Here is a 25,585-nt window from a genome sequence, read left to right as displayed (position 1 = left end):
GACATTATAATGGAATTCTCGACTTTTTAACACGCGATGTTGATTAGTGCAGGTAGATGGAAACATGAGCGAAGAACTAGCTTTCTGTTTTTTTTTTTTTTGACAGATTATTCAGAGTAATGTAACTCAGGTACTTAGTGTCTCAATTTTTCAGTATTAATTGCAGTGGAATAGATAGGCACGTACACCAGCAATCTTGGCATTTTTCTGGAAGCATATAAAATTTGGTATGCGAATCGCGATTGATTGAACCATGACCAGAAAGGCCAATTTGTTGTTCTGCTTTGTCTCTCAAGATACAACTGAAGAAATGTTCTGATAAGCTGGGGCTATTTCTTTTCTTATTTTCAGAAACATCCAAGAACCCATCGGGTGTTCTAGGCACATCTACAGGCTACAGCTGCAGCCGCGAAAAAGAAACAGAAGGACAAGAATAATTGACAAGATCACTAACGATGGAGAGGAAGACACAGAGAGCTGGGGAGAGGAGTTTTATGCTAGAGATATATACAAAGGTGGGACCATAACATGACACAGCACAACCGCTTCGTGACGACCACAGCTAATAAAGACTTTTGACAGATTCCGGAAATGAACAAGAACCAGATGACCTAAACTCCATAATCTTTTCATTTCATGGCTGCAAATACTGGCGCTCTCTCGACCTAAGAAAGAAAAAAGAGATTAAGAAGGTAAATATCTCAATATCATGATCTTTTGGGGAGAATAAAAATTAAAATAAGACCGGTAAAAATGCATTAATTATGTCAATAATTGAGTGATATACCGTGAAAGTTGCGCCCCAGATCTCCTCCTCTGTTGCCGGAATGCATGTGACCTTGTTCTTAGGGTGCTCGTAGCTCTTCAAGTCTCCCCATCGTGTTGAGAAGAAGCAACCTGAGAAATCAGGATCCCACCATGAGAACCACCAAGATGAACAACTGAACAGTTACCCGTGGATGGTATCGATTCATTCAGTCAGGTGGATGATCGATCCGTCACCATCAAAGTCATGTCAATGATGGTGATGGATTCCCTGCCTCTATTATCATAAGCAAGCATTGATTCCGCAAACACTACGGTTGCCACAATTATTTAATGAAGACGAGGAGAGAGACTTTTTGTCTCGTCGCCCGTCGGGCATTCCTAAGCCCTTGACACCGGCCATATGTGGCCACAAAAGCGGTAGGTAAAAATAATCTTGCACCACAAGATTCTTGGTAAATTTCGGGGAAAAATCTTAGTACCCAAGACGGAAAATCGTATACAAATTAGTAAAACTAAGAAGAGGAATATGTAATGGAAAGTAAACGAATTGGGAAACTGTCGGACGGAATAAGAACAAGCATGTCCTGTAAGTAGGCCAAGATATTTTCCACTTAATATTATTTTGACAAGAGCTTGCTTCAGTCATCACAATCTTTCCGAAATATTTTATCCGGATTAAATTAAAGCTTCCTTTAAATTATTTAAATGATCTTGCATTCGAGAAAAAATCTTGCCGTAAAGAAGAGAAGGGGAAGTAATTAATAACCACCAGACAACATTTGATCAGTTTATGATGATGGTGGCGGTGAAGAAGATGGCGGTTACCTTCAGGGAAGGTTGCGATGGATTTGCCACAAGAACCCCTGAGGAGGTCGGAGTCGTCGGCGAAGGCCAAGAATCCGTCGGCCGTGATCCCCCAATACAAGGGAATCTTCCCTTTCTGGTCCTGTTTCACGATGCGCAGACGAGACCAGTCAGTCAGCCACGTGAGGGCAGTAAAAAGGAAAAAAGACACTGAAGGAAAGGAAGCTTCAAGGTTAGCCCTCTGAGCGCGGGCCGGACCCTACCGTGGCGACGAAGACGGTGGAGGTGGCGTGGTCGTAGACGATGAAGGCGAAGTCGCCGGAGAGGTGGCCGACGACGTGGCTGGCCGGGTACGGCGCCCGGTCGCGCAGCGCCTTGTAGGCCTCGATCAGGAGCAGCGCCTCGTTCACGTTCTTTGCCAGCCCGTACTGCTGGCGCAGGCTCGGCAGGTTGTCCAGCGCCCCCTCGAACAGGCAGAAGATCTCGTCCTTGGACGCGAACACCCTGTTCCGGTCACACCCCAGTGTCAATTTCGTCACATCACACAACCAATAAAATATTTTAAAAGAAAAAACAGTCTCTCCTGCGCCCTCCAACGTATTACAACAAGCGAAAGAAGGTATAAGTTTTACTTTTTATTTGTTTTTTTGTTTAAAAGTTTTTTATTATGTTAAGGATTGACTAAACTGCCCTTGCAGGCCGACACCAGATCTGTTCCAACTTCCAGGCATTTCCCATCTTTCAGTTTACACTTTTTCTCTTTTTTCAGAGAGAGAGAGAGAGAGAGAGAGGCATTTAGAGAAGTGTGATTTTTCTAGATTGTGCCTAGGGAACGTCAAGAAAGATCTCTGATCTCGTTGAACAAGTAGAGAAATTAAGATCGGTAGGATCACTAGAGAGAGAGAGAGAGAGAGGGAGGGAGGTGGAAAAGGCGAGTGCCTGGGGCGGAGGGGATCCTGATTGTGGTGGGAGTAGGCGAGGATGGTCTCGGTGCCAAGCCGGAGGGAGACGGCGTCGACAGAGTTCTTGAGGAACCGGTCCACGAGGAGCGAGGCCGTCGTCTTGGGGGAAGGGGTCCGGCTGCCGGCTGCCGCCAGTTCATCCGGCGCCGTGACGATCGAGCTGCTGAACACTCCCAACATCCTCACTGATCTCTCTTCCCTACTCTCTCTGCGCACTGCCCTACTACAGAGACACGCAAATCGAAGAAACGAAATGAAGAAACCAGAAGGAAGGAGAAGACGCAAGATACAGGAGATGAAGAAGGAATGGAAGAGAGCCGTGGAGCTGCCCTACTTATAGGGGCGTGGCCATGGCTTTTGCTTCGCCAAAGCAGAAAACTCGACCGGACGATTACCGGAAAGGGCAGCCAGATTTTTATCATATGACGCAGAGGCCCCCACGGCGGAAACGACAAGCTACCGTGCAGGGAACCCAGGCTCTGCGCTTTTCATCAGCGAAGGGCATTTAGGTCATTCGGATAAAAAAGATTAATTCGCAATTTCGTGTGCCGTCTAAGACATTTTTTTCTCCTTTTTTCTTGAGAGAGAGAGAGAGAGTGAAAAAGTCGTCAGTGAATCTTAATTTTCAAAGGGATAAGGACACCATGATTCTCGAGGCACGGTGGGTCCCGCTTCTTGTCACCGTTTGGTGGTGGTGGGCCCCGCTCCGATCCCTCCAGGCCTTCTCGGAACACACATCGGTGACGAAAATGCCCCTCCGACCATGGATGGTGAAACTCGTGTCCGATCAACCGGGTCGAACTCCTCCCCCCGAACCCGTCATGACCCGGGGTTGAAAGAACCGAGCACCAGATCCAAATCCAACTCCCTAGGTCTGCGACTGCTTCCCCCCCACATCCAATTCGAGACTCCAAAAGCTTAGTTAGGGATGACAGCTTGGTTTTCAGAAAACTTGTTTTTGTTAAAACATGGTTTTTTAAAAACCTGGTTTGGCTGCATGGATGGCAAGGCAAAAATCATATTTTCACTTTTGTTTTCTGGTTGGAAACCCAATTTTTCATGTCATCCAAACACCAACAAAATCAAAACCCGGTTTTAAGGGTGTTCATCCAAACAGACCCTTTGCCATCGGTCCGAAGACTTTTGCCTTGGATTCGGATCCATTTGCAATCGCAGAATCTGGAATGGACCCAACCCCACATCCCAATAAGCTCGGAGGAGGACAAGATTCCTTTCCCCGGAATTAATTGATCAATCTGTGTTGGCACCCACTCGCATGTGTCCGATAAAAATAACGTTAAATTGACCCCTTCTAAAACACTCGGCCCCGTTAAAAAGAGATTCTCATTTACCCAGATTAAGGGATGTAATTAGAGGAGGGCATTTTGGGCATTTAAGAGAGGTGGGGCCCCCAATGAGAGGAGTTTGGTCGGGCTTATCCTTTTATCCTACTCACCTCACCTCACCTCACCTCACCTCTTGGAGAGCAGCCCCTTGTTTTCCTTCCCCCCGCCTTCTCTCTTTCTCTTTCTGTGGGCGACCCCTCACCGAGGACCCTCCTGTATCGGTCTCCGATCCGCATCGCTTTTCATGCCGTCTCGGCTGCTTCGTTTCCTCCTGAATCGGCTATTTTATTCTTAAAAATCTTTTTAAAAATGAGAAATTAATTAACACCCCTTTCACTTTCGGCCTCTTCTTCCCTTTTCTAAGATCCATCAAACAATAATCCTTGTGAAGCAAACGGAAAGGGAAAAAAGAAAGCTTGAATGAACTGGTTTGGCCGATTCGGCCTTCCCGAATCACAGATGGCTCTCTTAATGAACCGGCTCGAACGAACCCGTTTTCCAGGGGAAAAGAAAATTATAAAACGATAAAATTTGAGCCACTTGATCATGTGGGCACACCCATGCTTGACCGTCGGACTTTCATATTAGTTTTTTCAACAAGTAAAAATAATGCCCAATTTGTTGCTTTTCGAGCTAATGAGCTTCTCTCGCCCATCTGTATTTCACGACGCGAGTCTTAATTTCTCAGTTAATGACAGCAGCAGACCCAAATTTTCCCAATTTTGCTGCCCGCTTTTGGTAGTTGTGTGTCTTAATGGGGGCAGTTCGCTTTTGTTTGGTCGTGGGATGTATCTACTCCTTAGGCTGCAGAATTCAGTAAAAAAAATGGAAGTGACCAAAACTTCTCAACAGCTTTTCTGTAAATAATTCATTCTATAGGTAAATGTCTGCAAAAAACTTCTCATGCCTTCAAACACTGTAGCTTTGGAGTAACTTAATCTTATATGCCAGCAATTGAAGAGTAGGGGCGGAGCCGGACCGACAGTTCAACCTATGAATTTGGGTAGGGCCAAATTAAATTTTAATTCAAAAAATACATTACGTAATTAAAAAATTATATTTTTTTAATGTATTTATTTTTTTCATTGGCCAGGGTGGAGCCATGGCCTAAGCTGGCCCCCCTCCCTCGGCCCCAGAGTAAGAGGTCAACAATCTACCACCCGTAGAACACTCACCTTTTTCAAAACATGAGAATTGAATAGGAGTTGCGCGCCTTTTATGCATATGCCTACTCGACCAGCTATATTATGCCCATGAAGCATTGTCATGGTAAAATATGGATTGCCACAAATGTGTACAGGGGGATCTATATTAGTTCATCATGGCCAGAAATCTCATGAGATTTAGATCCAAATTCTTATTGTTGGTGGACCGGGGCAGAATGAGACAAGCTCTCAACTGTCCTGATTACGGATCGGGACCTGTTGCATTATGGAGCCATACAGACCCGGAACCATGACAGCCGACACATACAGGATCTCTCTGTCCCCCATTACGTGGATCCCCCTCACTCCCCATGTGCAACATTTTTATTTCGCCTCAACTAGATATTAGAAAAATGTGATTTTCCACGTAGATCTTAGGTCATCAAGAAAGAAAAATAATGACTAAAATTTATTATTTTAATATTATAAATATTTTTTAAAATGAGATATGGTGCTTCGAGACTCGGGATCTTTGGTACCGAAAACCGGATCCATAGATTCCCCTTGTTTGTTTTGGTAGAAAATGGTGAGAAAGAACAAATTAAGAAACGTATTGGGACCCGCCGGGGCAAGGTTTGGAGATCCGTGGTTGACGCTTCGGTGAAATGGCTTTGGGTCGGGGAGATTCCCACGAACACCCTGGCCCTCTCCGTGTTTGCATCATTCAATGCGTATGACAGTGATGATTCGTTTGCTTTCTCGGTGGAGATAATGATAATCTTTATTAATGACAGTGACCCGAAAGCTTGGAATTTAAGGGTGTTTGGTGATTGTCTCGAAAAATCTCGCTCCACAAACTTTTTGTCCTGTTTCTTGGTGAAAATTTTTACATTTATAACGATTTATCTTCGTTTTTTGCGCCTTTTGGATGTTAGATTTACCAACAAAATTCAAGCTCCGTACAACTTTTCATAAACATTGGGGTAGTAAAATTTTCACCGCAAAAATATCAGACAAGATGTCATTTGGAAAAGGTTGTCGCACTTTCACTGTTTATTTCTTTATTGAGAGTTAATATAAGAAAAGTGTTTGGTCTTGTTGGGAAAAAAAGGCCGAAGACCTCTTGTCTTGAGAGGAAAGTGAGTAGAATATTTTAACCATGTGATGGCAGCCTTGAATAATAAAGATTGACCAGCACCACGCCTCCAATCATCCTCCCCACTTTATATATCTATATATATATATATGTATATATATAAAAGAACAATTAACAAAAAAATTGTCACAACTTTGTTTCTAGATTCAAAAATCTTACCGCCGTTGATCATTGATCATTAAGAAATCTTGTATTTACGTTAGATTTCCGGCAATTTTTGTGCGCAAATAAACTGTGTAGATAATCTATTCAGAGAGTTTAGATTTTGTTGAAAGCGACTCACAACTTGCAACAGTGACATCTTAAAGTTGATTCTAGAAACGAGTAGATCAGGTCTTGTGTTTGTCCGTTGCCAATTGCATTCCGGTGGGGAAAATTTTTTGGCAGATTTTGCCGCCACCGATATGCTTCCGGCCACCTTCGCCGGTTCGATTGCTCGCCAGCCTACCAAAAAAGCTTAACGCACATAGGCCCATGGATGCACATATATGTCGCTTTTGTGGTCGTATCTATGCTCATTTGAGGGCATCCTCGGTTAATTTTTCAGTCGGCATCAGTGGCAGAGCTAGAAAAATTGATTGAAGGAACACTTGTTTTAAAATGCTCATATCAGGTGAGGCATTTATATAAATATAAGGATAAATGTTTAAAGATAGTCATTTGAAAATAAAAAAATTTTAGGAAACTGGTGTGGGCAACTGCCCACACCAGTCACCATGTGGCTCCACCACTGGTCGGCACGTAAGCTCTCAAGATTTGTTTCCAGTGTAGATGTTGATGTATTATCAGCCCGGCAACTTCTTCCTCTACAGGATTAGATAGATCTAATTACTGACTTGAATTGGGGAACATTTTGGTCCGATCTGGTTAAAAACAATCCAGTCTTGCCATTGGTTGGTTTCGAATTATGTGAGCGAGCTCAGATCTGGGTCTAAGATTTGACTGAACAACATGTCATATTTGGATTCAGTTTCAAAAATCCTAAAAAGTCTGTGGGTTGGTCTGGTTAGGTGAAATTTGATCTCATTATATCCAACAAGGCATCAGCCCCCTGCTTTGATAGCAGAAATATTTTGTCAATGTTTTGTGAATCTATCCAAAAATTCAAGTAATTCATCATCACAAAGTGTCTCTGCTCCCAAACAACTCATAGTATTCGTTTGACATTAGAAATAACATGTGTGTGTTCCATGAATCAGGGGCAGATTTATGGAACACTCATAAAGTGTTTTCGTTTGTAATCTCAAACGGCCAATAAGGGTGTTTGATGAGAAGAACACTCGGCATCTCCCAAATTTTGGTCTACCAGATCCTATCTCAATTGAACATCTAATGTACTTTTGTGAATATTTTTGGGTGTAACCCATTTGCAGCCATAATCTTCACTCTCAGGTTGTGTTTGTTTACCTTGGATTTGAAATCCAATTGGACTTCAAATCAAGGTTTTTTGCCAAGTAATGTGGATTTGAAATCCGCAGCGTTGAAGTCCGTGTTTGCAAGTCCCAATACGTGTACACTTTACATGAATCTGGAACCTAAAACATGAGGCTATCGAACATAATTTAAAGATGATCACTCCAAAACAAATCTGTCCAAAAATATTTTAAGACACGGAAGAACAAGTCCCGATTTGCTACCGCGGCCACCACTGGAGAAAGAAAGCGAGAGGAAGAAAAGTGAAGGAGCTGCCCAAGGTATTTGTGATCTTGGCTACCATAAAAAAACCATGGTTTTGTCACCCACAGAATGCAAACATGGAGACAACCACCACCCAATCTTTTTGAGCTTCTCTTATTATTTTAAAATTTATTTTGGCATATAGTGGCTTCTAGTGTGGAAAGGAAGTCCATCGGCCGCTTTTTCATAATAATATATATATATATATATATATATATATATATATATATATATATATATATATATATACATTCATTTATTTAATAATTGGGGCTTCTGAAGTTGATGCGACAGCCATGCCTAGTGATTAAACAAAGTTGGGAAATTCTTTGATGCAGACATATATTTGCTGTAAGTGGGGACGACCTCACAGTCTGGAGATAGGAAAGAGTGAGTGTTCTTCAAATATGTTTTTTGCATCTTTGTAAGCAATTGAATATAATTTTTTAAGTTTGGGGCTGCCGGCTTACTTAAAGTCAATCTTCCTTGTTTCTAACGTTTAAGATTGATCATGTTGTTTCTAACGTTTAAGATTGATCATGTCATGTTTATTAGAAGAGAAAGAGAAGTTATTAATAAATTTAATTTAAAAGACTGATTTGGTCAAATGCTTTAGCCGTGTTTGGAGACACAGGATGACTATTTTTTCATGGACAAACAAATGCTAAAACAACATCATCTTCCGCATCTTTTGTCCAGCAATACAGCCTTTTATGTTTAAATTGAAAGGAAAAAGTTGCAAAAAATGTATTTCCACTTAGTTGGTGAATATATAAATAAGACTTCCTTTTTTTGTTGTGGGACAAAGAAGGAGCAATATTTACATGGCGTTTGTTAATATTTACCTTTATTTAAAACCCTCAATATTTCATTTATTAATATACGAGAAACTCTTATACGGCGTTTGATAGCTCCAAATCCGGGACTGATTTAAGATGCGAGGACGTCACGTCCTCGAATCTTAAAAACGGAGGAGGTTCTTAAAAGCCTAGTTTGATATCATCGAGCTCCCTCCCCTCTCTCACTACTCTCAGACTTCAGCGAGCTCGAATGAAGGAGAGCTCGAAGCCATGGCGCGCGGTTCGTGATGGTGACTCTCTCTCTCTCTCTCTCTCTGTGCGTTTCTCTGAAACCCTCAACGATTGGGGGTTTCAAATTGAGATGAGGGTTTCACTTGAAGCCCTCAATCGTTGAGGGTTTCATCTATTGAGGGTTTCAGATGAAACCTTCATCAACGAGGGTTTCTGTTTAACCCTCGTTGGGGGTTTCGGATGAACTTTCATCCCAACGAGCATTGAAGAGAAAGCCTCACCCCTCGCCGAGGGATTCAGATAGACCCTCAGTTCATTCCCTCAATGAGGATCTATCTGAATCCCTCAACGTGTTCAGAGAAACCCTCATCAACGAGGGTCTCGCGTTTCTTTCTCTGGAGCCCTCAACAGAGAGACCTCGTTGATGAGGGGTTTCTCTGGCACCCTCGAGGGTTTCCCTGAAACCCAGAGAAGATGAGTTTCTCTCTCGATTTCTTTCCTTTCTTTGAGCTTCGTGCAAGTTTGGAGGAAGATTTTTTTATGGAGACAGATGATCGGGTGTCAAATAACCCTACCTGGCTCGATGCCCGCCCTTAACTCCACCTACTTTGAATTCCCTTTCTGTGATATGTTTTCAGCCGACATCCACTTGCATGGAGGTGACGTTTTTTCAGGATATTTTCTCAGAAAATTCTTTCCCCGAAAATCAGACATATGCTTTAGCGATCTTAATGAACAACTGCAAAAGGAAAATGCTAGTAAAAATTGTACTATTAATAAAAACAACCATATGAGGACATTTTTCCAATCTAAGATTCTGCTTACAGTAATTTATGTGTCTTGGACATTTTCTTCGGAGAACCAATTTTCCTTAGTCAGGTACAATTATTCGCTTATTCTAGGGAGGAAAAGTGAATCGAGAACAAGTCGGGGTCCCGTTCTTTACTACAACTTGCATTGAGGACCACGCCGGTTGATGCTTTTATACTTTAAATTAAATGAACAGTAGCGCTTCCACATTGTTGTACTAATTTCACATTTATTTGTATTTTTTTTGGTATGTACTTTTACCTAATCTACACCTAATTTTTATTTTTTGGTATGTACTTTTACCTACACCCAATAGTAAGAGTAAGCCTAGCACCGGGCCGGGCCATCGCCGGGTACCCGGTACCCAGCCCGCTACGGTCTCGGGCTCGGGCCTTGACAAAAAAGTTTTCGGGCTCGATCGGGCCTGGGCCTGCCACTGTGATCGGTGGCGGCCCGATAAGCCCGACATGAGTTTTTTTTTTTTTTCTTTCTTTCTTTAAAAAAAAATGAACTTAGAGAATTAGGAACTTAGGGTTATAGGTTAGGTTTTCTTTTCATCTTTTCGTTTCATTAAAAAATTTCATCGCCCGAGCTCGAGACTGCCTCCTCTAGTCTTCCTCATTGGCCGTCGCCCCTTGGCTGCCTCCTCCGGTCCTCCCGTCGGTCGCCGCCATCGCACAGCTGCTCTACTTGCTTCATCGTCGGTTGCATCGAGTACTCCTCCAGAGGACTACTTTCTACTAGTTGGTGTTGTTCTTGTTTTTGTTATTCTATTAAGTGCACATGGTTTACGTTCGTGCTCATTTTTTAAGTGAGCTAGAGGCTAGCAAGTAGCAACCCGCCTCAAAGCCCGGCCCGTTAATAATCGGGCCGGGCCTCGGGCATAAACCGAAGCCCGAGGCCCGATATTACATGGGCCCGGCCCGGCCCGTTTAAAAACAGGCCGGGCCTCGGGCCAACCCGTTTTGAATGTCGGGCTTTGATTTTTTCATTTTTAACGGGCCAGGCCGGCCCGGCCCGACCCGATGCCCAGCCTTAAGTAAGAGTGGGCATTGGGCCAAGCAAGTCAGATTCGAGATCGAGATCAGGCTTGGGTCGGTCTGGGACCCATTTTGGCGGCTTGGGCCGGTCTGGGACCCATTTTGGTGGCCTGGGCCTGCCCACGGCCAATTTCATGGCTAAGCCTGATGATCCTCTGGCCCGACTTCCACCCTTTCTCAGCAAGCCCAACCTATTTCCAGCAAAGCAAACACAAGCCTTGGACCAGGCAATTAAGTATGTCAATAAATTGAATTTGGATATGATATCTGCCTAACCATTCTCAAAAATTGGATAAAAAAAAAATATTACATTTATTTTTTGGCATGTACTTCTACCTAATCTATACCCAGTAGTAAGGGTGGGCACGGGCTGGGCTTGTCCACAGCCAATTCCATGGCCCGAGCTGCGACCCGAAAGCCAATGACCCCTCGGCTCGACATCCACCGTTACCCGTCTGGCTGGTTCTAGCAAAGTCCCCATTCTCTCCGAGCACAAGCTTAAGACCCAACTTGTTGAAAAAGATGTGCAAACAATTCAGGCTTAGCAGCAAGTAGAGATGTATGTCAATATACCCAATTTCGATATGATATCTGACCTAACTATTCTCAAAAGTTAGATATGAAAAAGAAAATAATATCTGATTAAGAAAGCATATCAGATTTGGATTTAATAAATGATCATTGATCGCAGGGGCGGAGGGAGACCCGGGCCCGCCTGGGCCATGGCCCGGGTGAGCTTCTGAGAAAAAAAAAATCATATTAAAAAAATTAGTTTTTTTTACTCTGGCCCAACCCGCAGATGGACTTGGCCCGACCCGAGATGGTCTTGGCCCGACCCATCTTTCATCCCTTTCTCTCTCGCAGTCTCGCTCACTCCGTCTGTGCCCTACCCTGTCCTTTCGCCCCTCTCTCTCCCGTTCGGATGGTCCCCTCCTCTCTGGCCCCTCTTTCTCCCCCTTGCTCGGACCATGGTCCCCTCTGGGCCTCTGGCCCACAACTGTAGAAGATAGCAGGGCCCTTTCTCTCACAGTCTCACGCCCTCTCTCTCGCTGGCTCCTCTTTCCCTGCCCTGGCCCACAATCACACACGCTCGCTCCTCTTTCTCTGCCCTGGCCCACAATCACACATCTCGCTAGATGCTAGCTCCTCCTTCCTGGCTCACTGGCTGCCCTGGCCCACAGCACAAATCCACAATCACAGCTCTTGCTAGTCGTTGCCCGCTGGCTCCCTCTCTCCTTGCCTTGGCCTGGCCGGCTGGCCCACAATCTGTTGCTTGATTTTGGAAACTGATGAAGCAGGGTTTGGGAATTTCTTCTTGGTTGTTTTGATCCAAATAGCACATTTGAGGAGAGAAATCATATAAGGCAGCGCAGGAGGTACTCTAGTTTTCTGTAGCTAATTAGTATTTTCTCTATGTTTCTTATCTACACTACAGTAATTTCTTGAAGAAGTTTAGAGGATATTTCTTCAAGTGAAGCGTTGCAAACATTAGACAAGTAGAATTCTTCGTGTGGAATGTCATTTTGGCATTCTGACTCTATGAGGTTACAAACATTTGCAATCTTCCTTCTTGGGGCTTTGCTAATTGTTCCCATCATGTTTCTGCCATTCCAGGAACAGAAAATCAAATGTTCTTCACAGTTCAATTCTTTTGTCCTGAAGGTTTGACTACCTAGAGATTAGTAAGAGATTCAAAACTGCCTCTGCATTACTTTAATCCTTCCCTATTTATGGTGGTGGGGAAGTCAGTGGGTGGGAAGCTTGATATATAAAAAACCATAGATTGCCAAATAGCATTTTTACGAGACTGCTACGGAATTCTGAAGACCATCCCATGTGTGTTGTTCGGACGGTTCATACCATGAGCACTTCTTGTGTATTTTTTGGGTTCCCATTTTGAACCTTTTCAACGAAAGGGGGAGGAAGGGTCGACGAAGAGATCACCCCTTTTGCATTCGTCTCCATCATTTCTTCCCTCTCCATCTCTCTCTGTCTCTCTAAGTTGGACGGAGAAGGTCGGATGGTGTTGGAATCCAGCAGAATAGAAAATGCCATTTCATAGCAAGGTCAAGTTCAAGAGCGATTTTTAAGTATTGTGCATGTAAGGGATACTACAACAATTACTTTGAAGAATGCAATTTGTACTTTGTTGTCTCAACATAATATTAGCATTCAAGATATACGGGGTAAGGATATGATGGTGCTAGTAATATGCGAGGTGAATTAAATGGATTGCAAGCATTAATTTTGAATGAATGTCCTTATGCATATTATGTTCATTGTTTTGCTCATAGATTACAACTTGCACTTGTTGCAGCATCAAAAGAAGTTGGTCATGTTCATAAATTTTTTGAACAGTTAACATATGTAATTAATGCTGTTAGTGCAAGCAGTAAACATAATGATGAATTGCATGAAGCTCAAGCAAATGAATTTGCATTCAGAATTGCTATAGATGAACTTGAAACTGGAAGATGACTTAATCAAATTGGATCACTACAGCGGCCTGGTGATACTAGATGGGGATCTCATTTTGTGTCTGTGTGCAGTTTATTAAAAATGTTCAATGCAACATGTGTAGTATTGAAAAATTTAAGAGACAATGGATCAACATCTCAAATACGGGGTGAAGGTCTTTCAGCTTATGACATGATCACATCCTTTGACTTTGTATTTATTTTACACTTGGTACAACAAATTTTGGGACAGAGTGATACTCTTTGTCAGTCATTGCAAAGGCAAAGACAAGACATTTTAAATGCAATGACTATGGTTGATAATTCAAAAAAGTTCCTACAAGAACTCAGGGAGAATGGTTGGGATTCATTTATAGAAACTGTGGGAGCATTTTGTGTGACACATGATATCCCTATTCCAGATATGGATGCTCAATATTTTGTCAGAGGATCACGTTCTCGTCGTGAATGCAATTTTATTACAGTGAGACATCATTATCATGTCGATATTTTTATTGCTGCTATTGATTCTCAACTGGTAGAGTTGAATAGTAGATTTAATGAAAATTCTATGGAAATACTACGTTTGATGTCGACATTCGACCCTAGAGATCAATATAAGTCATTTAATGCACAAGATGCATACACTCTTGCAGAGAAGTTTTATCCTGAAGATTTTCTAGACTCAGATCTTATGAGTTTAAATTATCAGTTGATGCATTATAAGAATGATATTTGTCATCATCCAAGTTTTCAAAATTTGGGTACACTATCAGATGTATGTCAAGCAATGATACATAGTAGAAAAAGTGAAGGATATCCTTATGTATACAGGTTGCTTAGTCTCATTCTAACGCTTCCCGTCTCCACAGCAACCACAGAAAGGGCATTCTCTGCTATGAAGCTTATTAAAACAAGGTTGCGTAACAAAATGGATGATGAATTCTTTGCTGATTGTTTGCTTTTGTATATTGAGAAAGAAATTGCCCAAATGTTTGATTCCAATGATATTATTTATGCCTTTTACAAGATGAAAAGCCGTAGAGCACAATTGCAATAGGTAAAGTATTTTGTTGCATCATTTTTATGTTAATGTTTATTTGAGTCATTATTTAGTTTCAATAATAAATGATGTAGTTTTTGTTTATATTTTATTGTGCATGTAACTATTTTCAATAAAAACAGAAGAAAAAACTGATTGTGTTACATAGAAAGAATACAAAACGGCTTGTATTAGGTAAATAACATGTTTTGATTTTGGGGTTTATAGATGTATTTGTTTGCTATATTTTGAGTTGTGATATTTGTATGTCTATGCTCACTGTTTACACTTACGCCACTGTAATAGAAATAGAGTACCTTATCTGCTTAGGACAGATCGCGCTTTGTGTTAATGACACAAGCAATTATTAAATGTGCCGTAGGACAGGTCGCGCTTCACGTTCATGACGTGGGCAATTATATACGATATATGTTCAGTTTTACTATCCTGTCGTTTGTAAATATTATCTAAAGTGTATAAGTATATATAATAATAATAATAATAATAATAATAATAATAATAATATAATATAATATATTATATTATATTATAGTTCATTAGACTGTTTGGCCCGCCCCTGAGAAAAATCCTGCCTCCGCCCCTGATTGATCGGCTTCGAATTTGGATGTACATAAACATCTGTTGGGATTTAGATTCGGGATTTGTATTGGATTTAGTTTAAATAAATATACCCCAATGCCCTTACATTTTCAAAGTCATGCGGATTCGGTTTAAAATTCAGATTCAAATTTGGATGTGAATTCAAATATTGGATTCAAATCAGATTGGGATTAGTAAATCAGGTTTCGAATTTGGATTTAGACATAACTTTTTCTTATTCACATCTGAATCCAAAGTCAAATCCAAATATTCAAACATTCAAAAAATATAGTTAAGAGTACATCCGATTCGAATGTGATCCATTGTCATTCCTACCAGCAAAGCCACCGATGATGAGACTGTCACCACCCTCTGCCGCCCTCCCTGCTCATATTGATATTGATTTGCGACCACACAGGCCAAGTTGGCCAATCATTCAGAAGAGAGAGAGAGAGAGAGAGAAGAAGACCAAAGAACAAGTGATCCAGCTCCGTTACCAGCAATACAATTGGCTGGAGACTGGCGGTGCATTTCCAGCCGGCCATTGCTGTTCTCCCCCACCTTCCGTTCCTTTTAAGCGACTGACTTTTTTTTCTCATATCCCAGAGTTTGTGGACGAGCAGGTAGCTGAAGCAGAGAGCCAGAGAGATCGACAGATAGAGACGTCAAATTATGCGGTGCAGTTTGGTGGGTGAAGTGCTTTCGGGTCAAGAAAGGATTGCATAGACTGCGGATTTCAGCCCCTTGCTCGTGACTTGAAAACTCAAAAGCACGAGAACGACGAACACCAGTCAAACATCCCATTCAATAGCAAACCATTGTTATTGGGAAACTGGTTTCTCCTCCTCCAAAATTTGTTTCTCTTTGAAAGTTTTTTTATTTCGTTAAGGTTTTCAACTTTAATGATAATATGTTTACTTTTTTTTTTTGTTATGTATAAATAGTGAAACATGTAGAATAAATAAATATGAGAACCGTGTGCATTGATTACGAATCTTGATCGGTACTTTACCAACATTATTTGTGAAATTGTTTCTCAAAGTCAATATGCTAGTTGTCATTTACCAAATAATTTTAAACATAGCACTTCGTGAACGATAATTTGAGTTGATTGATTAACTCATAAATAGCCTACATGATTTTTTTCTAAGTACTTAATTTAAATTTTATTTTAAAAAAACTGAATAATATATATAGTATATATGAGAGAGAGAGAGAATAAAGAAGAGAGAAAAAAGATAGCATTACCTTCATGTGGCCTGGCCCACCCTACATAAGGTTGTTAGATCCGAGGTTGTCTTAAAAGGTGTGTTTTGGGAGATCCTCAATTTAAACAAACTTGGATTTAAGGTTACATGGAAGGTGGTCCAACCTCAAATCTATGGATAGATATGAGATCCACGGTAAAACAAACATAACCTTAAAAAAATCAAAATTGGCAGTCTGGATGGTAAGTACCAATTTGTATGTATCGTTCAGTTTATATGACTGTTATTGAAAAAGAGCTGAATCAAATTGAATCGGTGCATGTCACAAGTTGTTGAACTCCAATGTTTTGATATTTTCAATTTTTTCCCTTATAACCTTTTTCACCTTTTAATTTGTTAGTTATGAAAATTGTTAGATAACTCTTTATTGATTCGAAAAACTTCTCAATTGGATTTGATTAGGCCGATAACCTAAATCATTTTGTAATATATATCCCTTCATTCTAAAGTGTCCTTTTGAAAAATTAATTATGTAGATGTGCTCTGCAGTTTTTAGAAATATTATAAACTGCAATAGGAATCAAGTGTCTGTTTGCCTCAGATCTGAGATCCCAACTGACCTATGATCACTGTGGACCCAAAGTAGGACCTCTATGAGGTTTTGGCCACACACGAAGAATCTCAAACCCTCTCAGGTTCCCGCAGTCGTGAAATCTGGTGTTTGTTTACTATGTGGGTTTCACATAAAAGGATATCAAGATCCCGATGCTACAAGTCAAAAACTTTTAGGATGTTGTTTTTGAAATCTTATCTACATAGTTAAAAAATATATTCTGATCTAAAGACCACCTTCACAAAGAATCTTAATAGAAAACAAGTGGAAAAAGTTGAAAATATGAAGTATGATAACGAGACTCGTTGAATGCGTTCCGCATACATGTGGATCTGATTATGCAAGTCCTTTTCATCGGCTTCAATTGCGCCCCACCAAATGGTACGCTAAGATCTGTGGCCATTACGCCTCCATTGACAGGACTGCTCCTCTCTGTGAACTCTCTCTGCAGGTTGGCAGGAGCAATCTTCAGTCTGAGAACAAAGCTTCAAACAGTCAACTGTTTCAAGAGAAAGAACTCTTTCATCTGAAGAAATTCTGGTTCGCGTTCTCCATAAATGTTGGAGTTGGACGATGGATGAAGGGAATGGGAATGGTAGGTGGTCGACCGAAGATAAGTAACGGAATGGCCGTTGGTAGGAATTTCTGGCCCCTATTGCACTTTCATAAATGGAATCACCTCGCAGAGGCATGTCATAAGCATCAACATTGAAGCCTGAATACGGAATGACTCCACACCATGCTTCTTGGCGAATTGCTCAACCTGAATCTAATCAAATCAAGATGACGACTTGTGAAAGGCACCTCCACTAGTGAAGACGGGCGTCTTTCCTCTGTCTGTGGCTTAAAATTTTAAAGGGACCAGTTGGGTAGATTCTCATATAGACATGAAAGATCAAGCCTCCATGTTCAAGCATCTAAATACTGCAACTTACGTTTCTGTCACGTTTCATTACCTTGAACATGTGGAGTATACGAAACCCCTTTAAAGCATGGTTTAATACCACTTATTTTCTTGGTGGGTCCTGCTCTAACAATTGTAATGGAAGCAAGGTTGTTGTGGAATCGGCTTAAGCGACAGAATCTAACTTGAAAAATGAAGCAGAAGGAGCCATGGTCAAAGTCCTAGATCTAAGGAAGCCAATCCAAGGCCTCCCTTTACTTTTATCTCGCCAACGTCATGGTTGTGTGTGCAAGTGCGTGCATGCAATCACATGCGTGAGTGTGTGTGTCTGCTGACAGCCTGACAAACTTATCGAATCTCCTGCAAGTTTGGGAAGCATATATACGAGAATTTTGGGAAATAAGATGCCTCGCAGACGAATGGTGGACGCTTTCTGCAACTGTAATGGCATAAGAAGGAGAACACGTGTAACTATGTCAGATAATTCTTCAAGGCAAGACAAAGGTTTTTGATGACTTTAGATGCAGTATCAGTAGCTTATGGTTGGCTTTCCTTCCTCCAACACTTGCTTCAAGGGGCTGGAAAAGGAGGATTTACTGGACTGAGCTTATTCGCCAGATGATTCTCTCAGGCTTGAATTTTTAAAGGGTGGAGGAGTCTCTCTCTCTCTCTCTCTCTCTCTCTCTCTCTCCTAGCCAAAGGAGCCAGCGTTCCGCTGACAGAAGTTAGCAAACAAGTTGTATAAGTTTTCCTCTTAGGATTAGAAGACTGGTATGGGGAGTAGATTGTGAAAAAGATAGGAGCGGCTCGTTCTAATCTGGTACAAGGGAATCAGTCCGCAACCCACCATTTTGCTTCCTGTCAAACAAGAATGGCAATTAATAATTGACATTCCTTCCTCACCAAAAAACTGTCATTCTCATAAATTGAAATTAATAATCGACATTCCTTCTCCACCGAAAGCTGTCATTCTCCTAAAAACTTCCAGCCTATTATGCTTACTCCAACAAATCACTTTTCATAGAGAATCCATTAAAAATAACACCATTCATGTCTGCAGCAACTACCAGGTGATTTTTCCCATTCAAAAAGAAAAACGCCTCTGAACCATGCTGTCAATTTCATATCAAGTCATTTCCATCAGATTCCCTCGCAACGCTCTTTCAGCATATAGAATCATATCAGCTCATGGAGAACATGAAGCAAGGCAAAGAGTATTATGTGAAGTTCTTAAAACCTTCATATTTCCATCTTCCACTAGTTTGACAAGATTGCTGAATGAAAAGAAGCAGGAGATTATAATTAGTTTCAAATTCAAAATTTTGTCCTACAGATTACATGTCTCATCCATTCCATTAGAAAAAAAACCTTTTGAACATGGAGACTCTGGAAAAGACAAAAATATCTAAGAACTAGTGACATGAGGTCATCTGTAGCTTTCTGGCAAACGGTATCCGGTCATGACAATCTTATCAGCAAACATTCTTCCTGTCTTGGGCATGATATGCCAATGAAGTGTCAAGTTGAATTCTTTGCCTCTGAGATTGCTCCCCTGCATACACAAAGGCAAGATACAAACACTTTAAAGGCACTTAATAAGGGGAAAGAGTTTGCATCGAAGAATTTATTGTACAAGGTCAAGTTCAATTTTGATGTTTCAGCTCCCAGGCACAATGGCTTGAGAGCAAGATGGGAAAAAATATCTGACTTGATCAATAAATGACTTGATGAGAACATATATATATATATATATATATATATATATATATCAAAGAGTATGGTACAATAACCATCTTGTGGGAAATAGTATCAGATTGGAGTGAAACAGCCCATACCTAGAATGACATCACCTGTCAAAAGAACTTAAACCATTATGCATCAGCCATACTTGCCATAGGAACAAGCTGACTCCAGCCAACTACCGTGCATGATAGAATGACACATTTAGAGCCATGCAGGATGAGAACCTCTACACCCAGTGACAAGGTGAGAGTCGAGAGAAACCTCTTTCCACAGAGGAAGGTTCATACTTCATAACCGCAATTGCCAATGGAAGAAACTAAAAGAACTACTAACAAACTGAAAAAGATCGATCAGACTAAAGAGAGTAACAGAACCAGCTAAATGACAAGAGTCACTCTAAAGCCCAGCTATTTGAAGATGATATCACAACATTCCTGCAAATAGAAATCAAGTTACCTGATCAACAAAGCGATACTTGTTTGGGACTTGAACTGAAAAAGTTGCGTGCTCTTTTGACAGAATTATTCCATCCCACAGAGACACCTAGTAATTAAGTTAATGTCAGAACAATAATAAATTGCAAAACATCTATTTTATTCCATCGTTTCTTAAAAAGGAACCAAAATGTCAGCTGAACTTGAGGCTCAGTCATCATTGTTCGGCAAAGCTCAAACAGAAGCCAAGACAGTCAATTCACCGAAAACATGAATATCCACATCCAAACTAAATCACAAATAGCAACGTGCTTGCATGTTCCATGGTGTGTATAGGCCTTTTTTCTCTTCCTACTTGCAAAGAAGGGTTAGACAGGCAAGTACCAGATTACGCTGACAGAAAGATTGCTTCTTGAACTTTTAACAATTTTATTCAACTTGATGGTCTTTAAGTCTGAACCCCCAGCCAGATGATAAAGCCCTTACAGGCAAAGTTACAAGCATAAAGTTATCTGGTTATAGACTGATTGAAGTATTCTAAGCAAAGATAATCGGCCAACCTTCCTGAAACATATGCACTGCAAAAGCATATGCTCACATATCAGTTAAAATTTGCATTGATACGAGCATGTCCTTTAATGGTCTCTGCCTATCAATCGCATCCTGACCTAATGGTAGCCTCCTATAAAAGGAAAGTGCACATTGGTTGCACCTATCACCAGAATGATCAAATGCAACCCGCTAATGCCTAATCACCAACCTAATGGGTAGAATATCAACCTGTGAAATTCAGGATAAGGTAAGGTAGACTCAAGGGACAATGTAAATGAGCCAAACAAGACTCAGCTTCAACTCACACATAATAAGTGACTGTAAATACTAGGAATGATGAACAGGTAACAGTTATAATGACCACATATTCTGTTATGGAGAATGATATGTGGAAACATTGGAGGACAATTATCTTCACTTGAAAGGTGAAACTAAAACAAATAATTGTAGAGCGTATTTCCAGAGTATCACACGAAGCACAGAAAAAGAATGGATGCTATTACGAGACTCAATAATCAACCTAGAACAAATTCCGGTTGATGTAGCATTAAATCATAATCCTTTATCAAAGAATGCAATTCATTCGTAAAATTTCCCCTGTGAAAGGATGTAATACTTGATTAACCTTGTATGAGCAACACCTACACAAAGCTTGTGTGATAGAAAGATGGTGTAAGTGTCGTCAGTAATCTTACAAGGTTATAGTATTACATATATTTATCATCATCTTTGCAGTGACCCAAATAAACCCACGGCTACCAAGTCAGGCCAAGCATGTGGTAGTGCAGATATAAATTTTGAAGTTGAGAGTAAGCATAAGAACTTGGACAAAAACTGAAAAGACAACAAAGTACTATAGAAAGAATAAGCTAGTAATCTTGCAGTATTAACAAAAGGATGCAAATATGGCAAAATTGTGCAGATGACAGGCTAAATTATCACAACAAGGATACCTGATTTAACGAGTTCTGTGGTGTTTCATACTCAGCAGCCACAAACACAAAAACCTACAATTACACAATATGACATGACAAGCAGTCATTAATATTTAAAACCCCATGAAATATCTGCAAGATCAATTACATCTGGGAGTAGAAAGAAATTAACTGCAAAAAATTTATAAATCGACATGTGTACAAGCTTAATCAGGAAGCCTGTACATAAATAGAAAGGCCAAATCAGATTTTGCGTGCAAGCCAACTACCAATAAAAAGAAATTCAAACTTATTTCAAGCTTCTCTAAGCAACATTATAACCAAAAAGCAAGTTATGTGCCTTGTGGGAAAACTTGATAAACAGAGTGGAGAAACAAACCAAACATATCAATGTTTTAGATATCGGTTTTCATCTTGTATCTGGAACCAAGAAAACCAATGTGTACCACAGATAAACCTCAGTCCTTATCAGCCTTAGGAAGGGTAAATTTAAATTTTAAATTATTTAATTTTTTAATTAATATATCAGCCTGCATCAGCAGATATGGGCCAATTTGTCCTCATATAAGCCGATTTTTGGAGGCCATCATGGGGCAAATAATATGTATGCATAAATATTCACAATGCTGACCAAGATTAGCGTTCATATACAATGGAGTGCTTGCAACTTTTGTACAAGAAGAAAGTGCGTGGACATTTCAATAGCACAGCATATGAAAGGATCAATGGAAAATCTACACTAAATAAATGATTAATTTTGATCACTATCTTTTCTGTGCTATGTTACTCCTAATGATTTCCTGGGACATCCCCACATCCAACTCCCTGTATTGTCAAGCCTTGCTCTTCCTTACATAAATAAAACATAAATCTATTGTAAAGCTAACATAAAGCTAACACTGGCTTCATAAATGTATAAACAAAAATCAGAGACATTGGTAAAAAATAATGTCAGGAAGCATTGGAAGCAGCAGTATCGTACTATTAAACTAAACATTCCCACAAATTCTCAATATGGACGGACCTGCTTTGTGTTCCATGTGAACAGAGATTGTAGGTCTGCTGATATGCTCAAAGTTAGACTGACCTGCACATGAGGTAAATTATATTACACTTAAAACCTCAATCTAGACATACCAATCGTCAAACATACACCATTCTAATTGTTAACTTGCAGAATGTACTAGCTATTCCGCCATACGATATTGGACAATTTACTGGTGAGTATTCTTATCTGCTTAACTACATCCTCTCTTTGCAGTGAATCTAATTCCTTTTTGTTTGCTTTCTCATTAAGCTCAACAAGAAAAACAAAACCAACAAGAAAGGGAAAACATCATACACCAATACTCTCAATCAAGAAACGAGAGTTAAAGCTTTAACTATGCGACAAAGTTTCTCAGATTCAAAATGCATTCAGGCTTCATGCCGGCCCTTGGTTTTCATCTCTCAACCTTTTATAGTGACTCAATTTTGCCATGCAGTGCAAGAAACAGGCTTCATGAAATAAACCAGTGCATTTTAGAGTTGTCACCTGAATAAACCTTGGAAAAAAATACTACGGAGAGTTTCAAGAATAAAGCGTAAAACTTCCCAACACAAAGCTGAGACATAATTGTATAAATCCAAAGATAAGTTTTTTTATAAGTCAAAATTGGGTAGAACACTAAATACAAAATGGAAGAGAACCAATAATGAGAATAACCAGCTAAAGAATTATTGAAATGTGAATAAGATGACATATGGGTCTATCGAATACTATGCACCGGTAGCATTTGACAAGATTGAAGTAAAAACGGAGCTTGTAGATCACTGGACATAACCTCATCATTTCCATTTGGCTGCCTCTGGAACCGATTGAAGTTCAACACCTGCATTAACGTATCTCAATTTAGAGGTGGCTTCCAAGGCACATGAAGAAGAAGAAACTCGTGTAAACTATAAAGACAAATAGAAAATTTGAAAGAAAATGAGCAGCTACCAGATCTCGATAAGCAAATGGAAATTGTTCAGCATGAAAATAGATGCACAAAGACCTCAGCAGTATTAAGCACAACAAATTGTTAATGGAAAGCTATAGCTATGTTGCAGTCGCCGATCATTCTAACTAATGAATGTATTCACTTACAGAAAAAAAAAAAAAAATGGGGGCACAAACTATGACCATATGCCCATTGTACTGCATGATAGCTCCTAATCTCTGCCGCATTGATACAATATTTGGATAGTAACTGATGGATGGTTGGAAGTTGGAATACTGACAACTAACAAGTAAGGCCGATCTTTAGTATTTTAATATCAATAAAATATTATTGCTCTTAGAATATGAAGATACTTGGTTAAAGACTTAAATTTTAAGTTTATCACAAAAGAAAACCACGAGCTTCTGATAGCTGAAACTGTGATTCACGTTCTCTCCAAGTATAATTTCAACAGACATTATACTTAGGCTTCTGATGTAGACACCCAGAAAGGAACATAGGTGTACAAAAAAATGCAAAACAGAAAGTGCAAAAACAAACTAAGAGGAGTTGCATAAAATGACGAAACAACAATGAGCTTAAGAAACAAAAAGTTGAAAGCCTCATATATTTCAGCATACTACCAACCTGTGCACATAATAACAAATAATTTTTCTCGTGCCATTCTGTTCCACCAATTACATGTGCAGTCAACAGCTTCTAGGATGAATCCGCAGCTAATTCTAAAGGGATGACTGGATGAGATAAACTTAGTCACATTATTCATGACAGAAGGATCCACTCAAAAGACATGTTTCCCATTGATCCGCAAAACATGCAATTTCTTAGCAAGAGAGAAACCCCAAGCCTCCAACCTTTTGCATCCTCACTGTTTCATCAATCCAATCAACTTCAGCAAATCAAATTGAACGCTCATGCACATGAGTAAGAGTTCTAACCACTCTATAATTACGTAACAGAGAAGAATTATAGTTCTAACGTCTGTGTAGAAGGAAAAACCGGGTGGTCCAAATTTGTGTATCCTTACTCCTTCATCGATTTGATCATGTTCAAAATACCAACCTAAACACAGGCCCACATGAGCGAAAGCACTGACCACTCCAATAATTATGTGAAATAGAGGAAATTGCAGTTTTAATTTCCTAAGATACCGATTTGAACCATGAGAAAGAGTACTAACCACTCCATTACATAAGAGATAACAACTGTCGTTCTAATTTATTTTTCAAATAAAAAAGTGCTCCAACTAAGTGTATCACCATTGCTTTACCAATCCAATGAATTGAAGTACTAAACGAATGATTCATCAACAACCACGCATACAATCCAGATCTTCTCTGTGGCATCTTTGCAAACAACCTCATTGTCCAGCACGAAGAACGCCACGTACCAAAGATCAATATATGATCCATGAACCTTTTCATTTTCATAAGCTTCGTGAAATCGAATTCACATCCCTCTCAATCCCCAAAAGGTTAATTTTTCAGCTCTTACGCCGAACGGACAGAGAACTGCGATTAGCACTAGCGAAGTTACACAAAGGCCAACAAAACCGCAACGAAGGCATAAAAAAAAATCAGAAAAAAAGCACGGAAGAACGCGGCCTTGTGCGTCCACCGGTCCCTTCAACACGAAGAAGGCGTCTTGTTTCATTCAAAACCCTCAAACAAAGGCTCTAAATCGTTCTTCTGACCGCTTATTCCCATCATAACTACCAATTACTCAAGAGATCCGACCAAGCGACCCAAATCAACAAAGGAAAATAAATTCAACGAATGCAGAAAAATGGCAGAAAACCAAGTTCTCTAATATCGAACAAAACCAAATGAATAATGCAGGGATTAAGCCAGGGAGTGAGAGATTAAAGGAACCTGAATCTCAGCGGTGGGAGACGGGACGTTGAAATTGTCAGTAAGGGAAGCCAGCCCGCAGATCACGGCCAAAATCGTTACCGAGAACGTCAGGAGAGCGTTCGCTCTGTATGTGAACGAATGCATCTTCTCTTCTCTCTCCCGTAAAGGGTCCTGCTTCTCCCCCCACCTCCCCTTCTCTTGCTCGTCCACACACCGGAGTTAGAATTCCGGCGGTCGTCAGAAGGGGAGGAGAAATGGACCTGCTTGTCACGGCGTTTCAGCGCCGGAACAATCATTCAAACGACTTTAGGATCAATCGATTTCCATGGAACCATCCCATCGTAGGGCTCATGATTCGTGCGTGACGTGCCACGGGTGCATCCCAGCCGTCCGCATGTTTCTTGCCATGCGACGGGTCGTAGTAGCCCGTAGGCTCGTAGCGTGTGGACTCGAAGGAGTCAACCTCGTTCCTCGAGTCTTGGTGGGTTCGCATCGCTCGGTCATGGAGCAGGACAACTCCTTTG

General features: G+C 40.5%; 2 protein-coding genes across 2 annotated transcripts; both read right to left on the bottom strand.

Moving 5' to 3' along the window:
- Positions 1–313: 313 nt before the first annotated feature.
- LOC116261436 (stem-specific protein TSJT1-like) lies at positions 314–2,850 on the bottom strand. Its single transcript, XM_031640185.2, has 5 exons — positions 2,512–2,850; positions 1,836–2,076; positions 1,594–1,714; positions 788–897; positions 314–665 (listed from the first exon to the last, which is right to left on the bottom strand). Exons 1-5 carry the CDS (start codon positions 2,712–2,714, stop codon positions 630–632), a joined length of 711 nt encoding a protein of 236 aa, XP_031496045.1. The 5' UTR covers positions 2,715–2,850; the 3' UTR covers positions 314–629.
- A 15,929-nt stretch (positions 2,851–18,779) lies between these two features.
- LOC116261529 (signal peptidase complex subunit 3B-like) lies at positions 18,780–25,370 on the bottom strand. Its single transcript, XM_031640332.2, has 6 exons — positions 25,080–25,370; positions 23,050–23,097; positions 22,251–22,313; positions 21,245–21,298; positions 19,762–19,848; positions 18,780–19,114 (listed from the first exon to the last, which is right to left on the bottom strand). The coding sequence occupies exons 1-6, from the start codon at positions 25,203–25,205 to the stop codon at positions 18,989–18,991; spliced, it is 504 nt and encodes a 167-aa protein (XP_031496192.1). The 5' UTR covers positions 25,206–25,370; the 3' UTR covers positions 18,780–18,988.
- Between the last annotated feature and the right edge of the window lie 215 nt (positions 25,371–25,585).

The sequence above is a fragment of the Nymphaea colorata genome, chromosome 9 (assembly GCF_008831285.2).
Source record: "Nymphaea colorata isolate Beijing-Zhang1983 chromosome 9, ASM883128v2, whole genome shotgun sequence".
Lineage (NCBI taxonomy): Eukaryota > Viridiplantae > Streptophyta > Magnoliopsida > Nymphaeales > Nymphaeaceae > Nymphaea > Nymphaea colorata.
The sequence above is the reverse complement of the archived record's forward strand: the minus strand, read 5'-3'. Positions and strand labels throughout refer to the sequence as shown.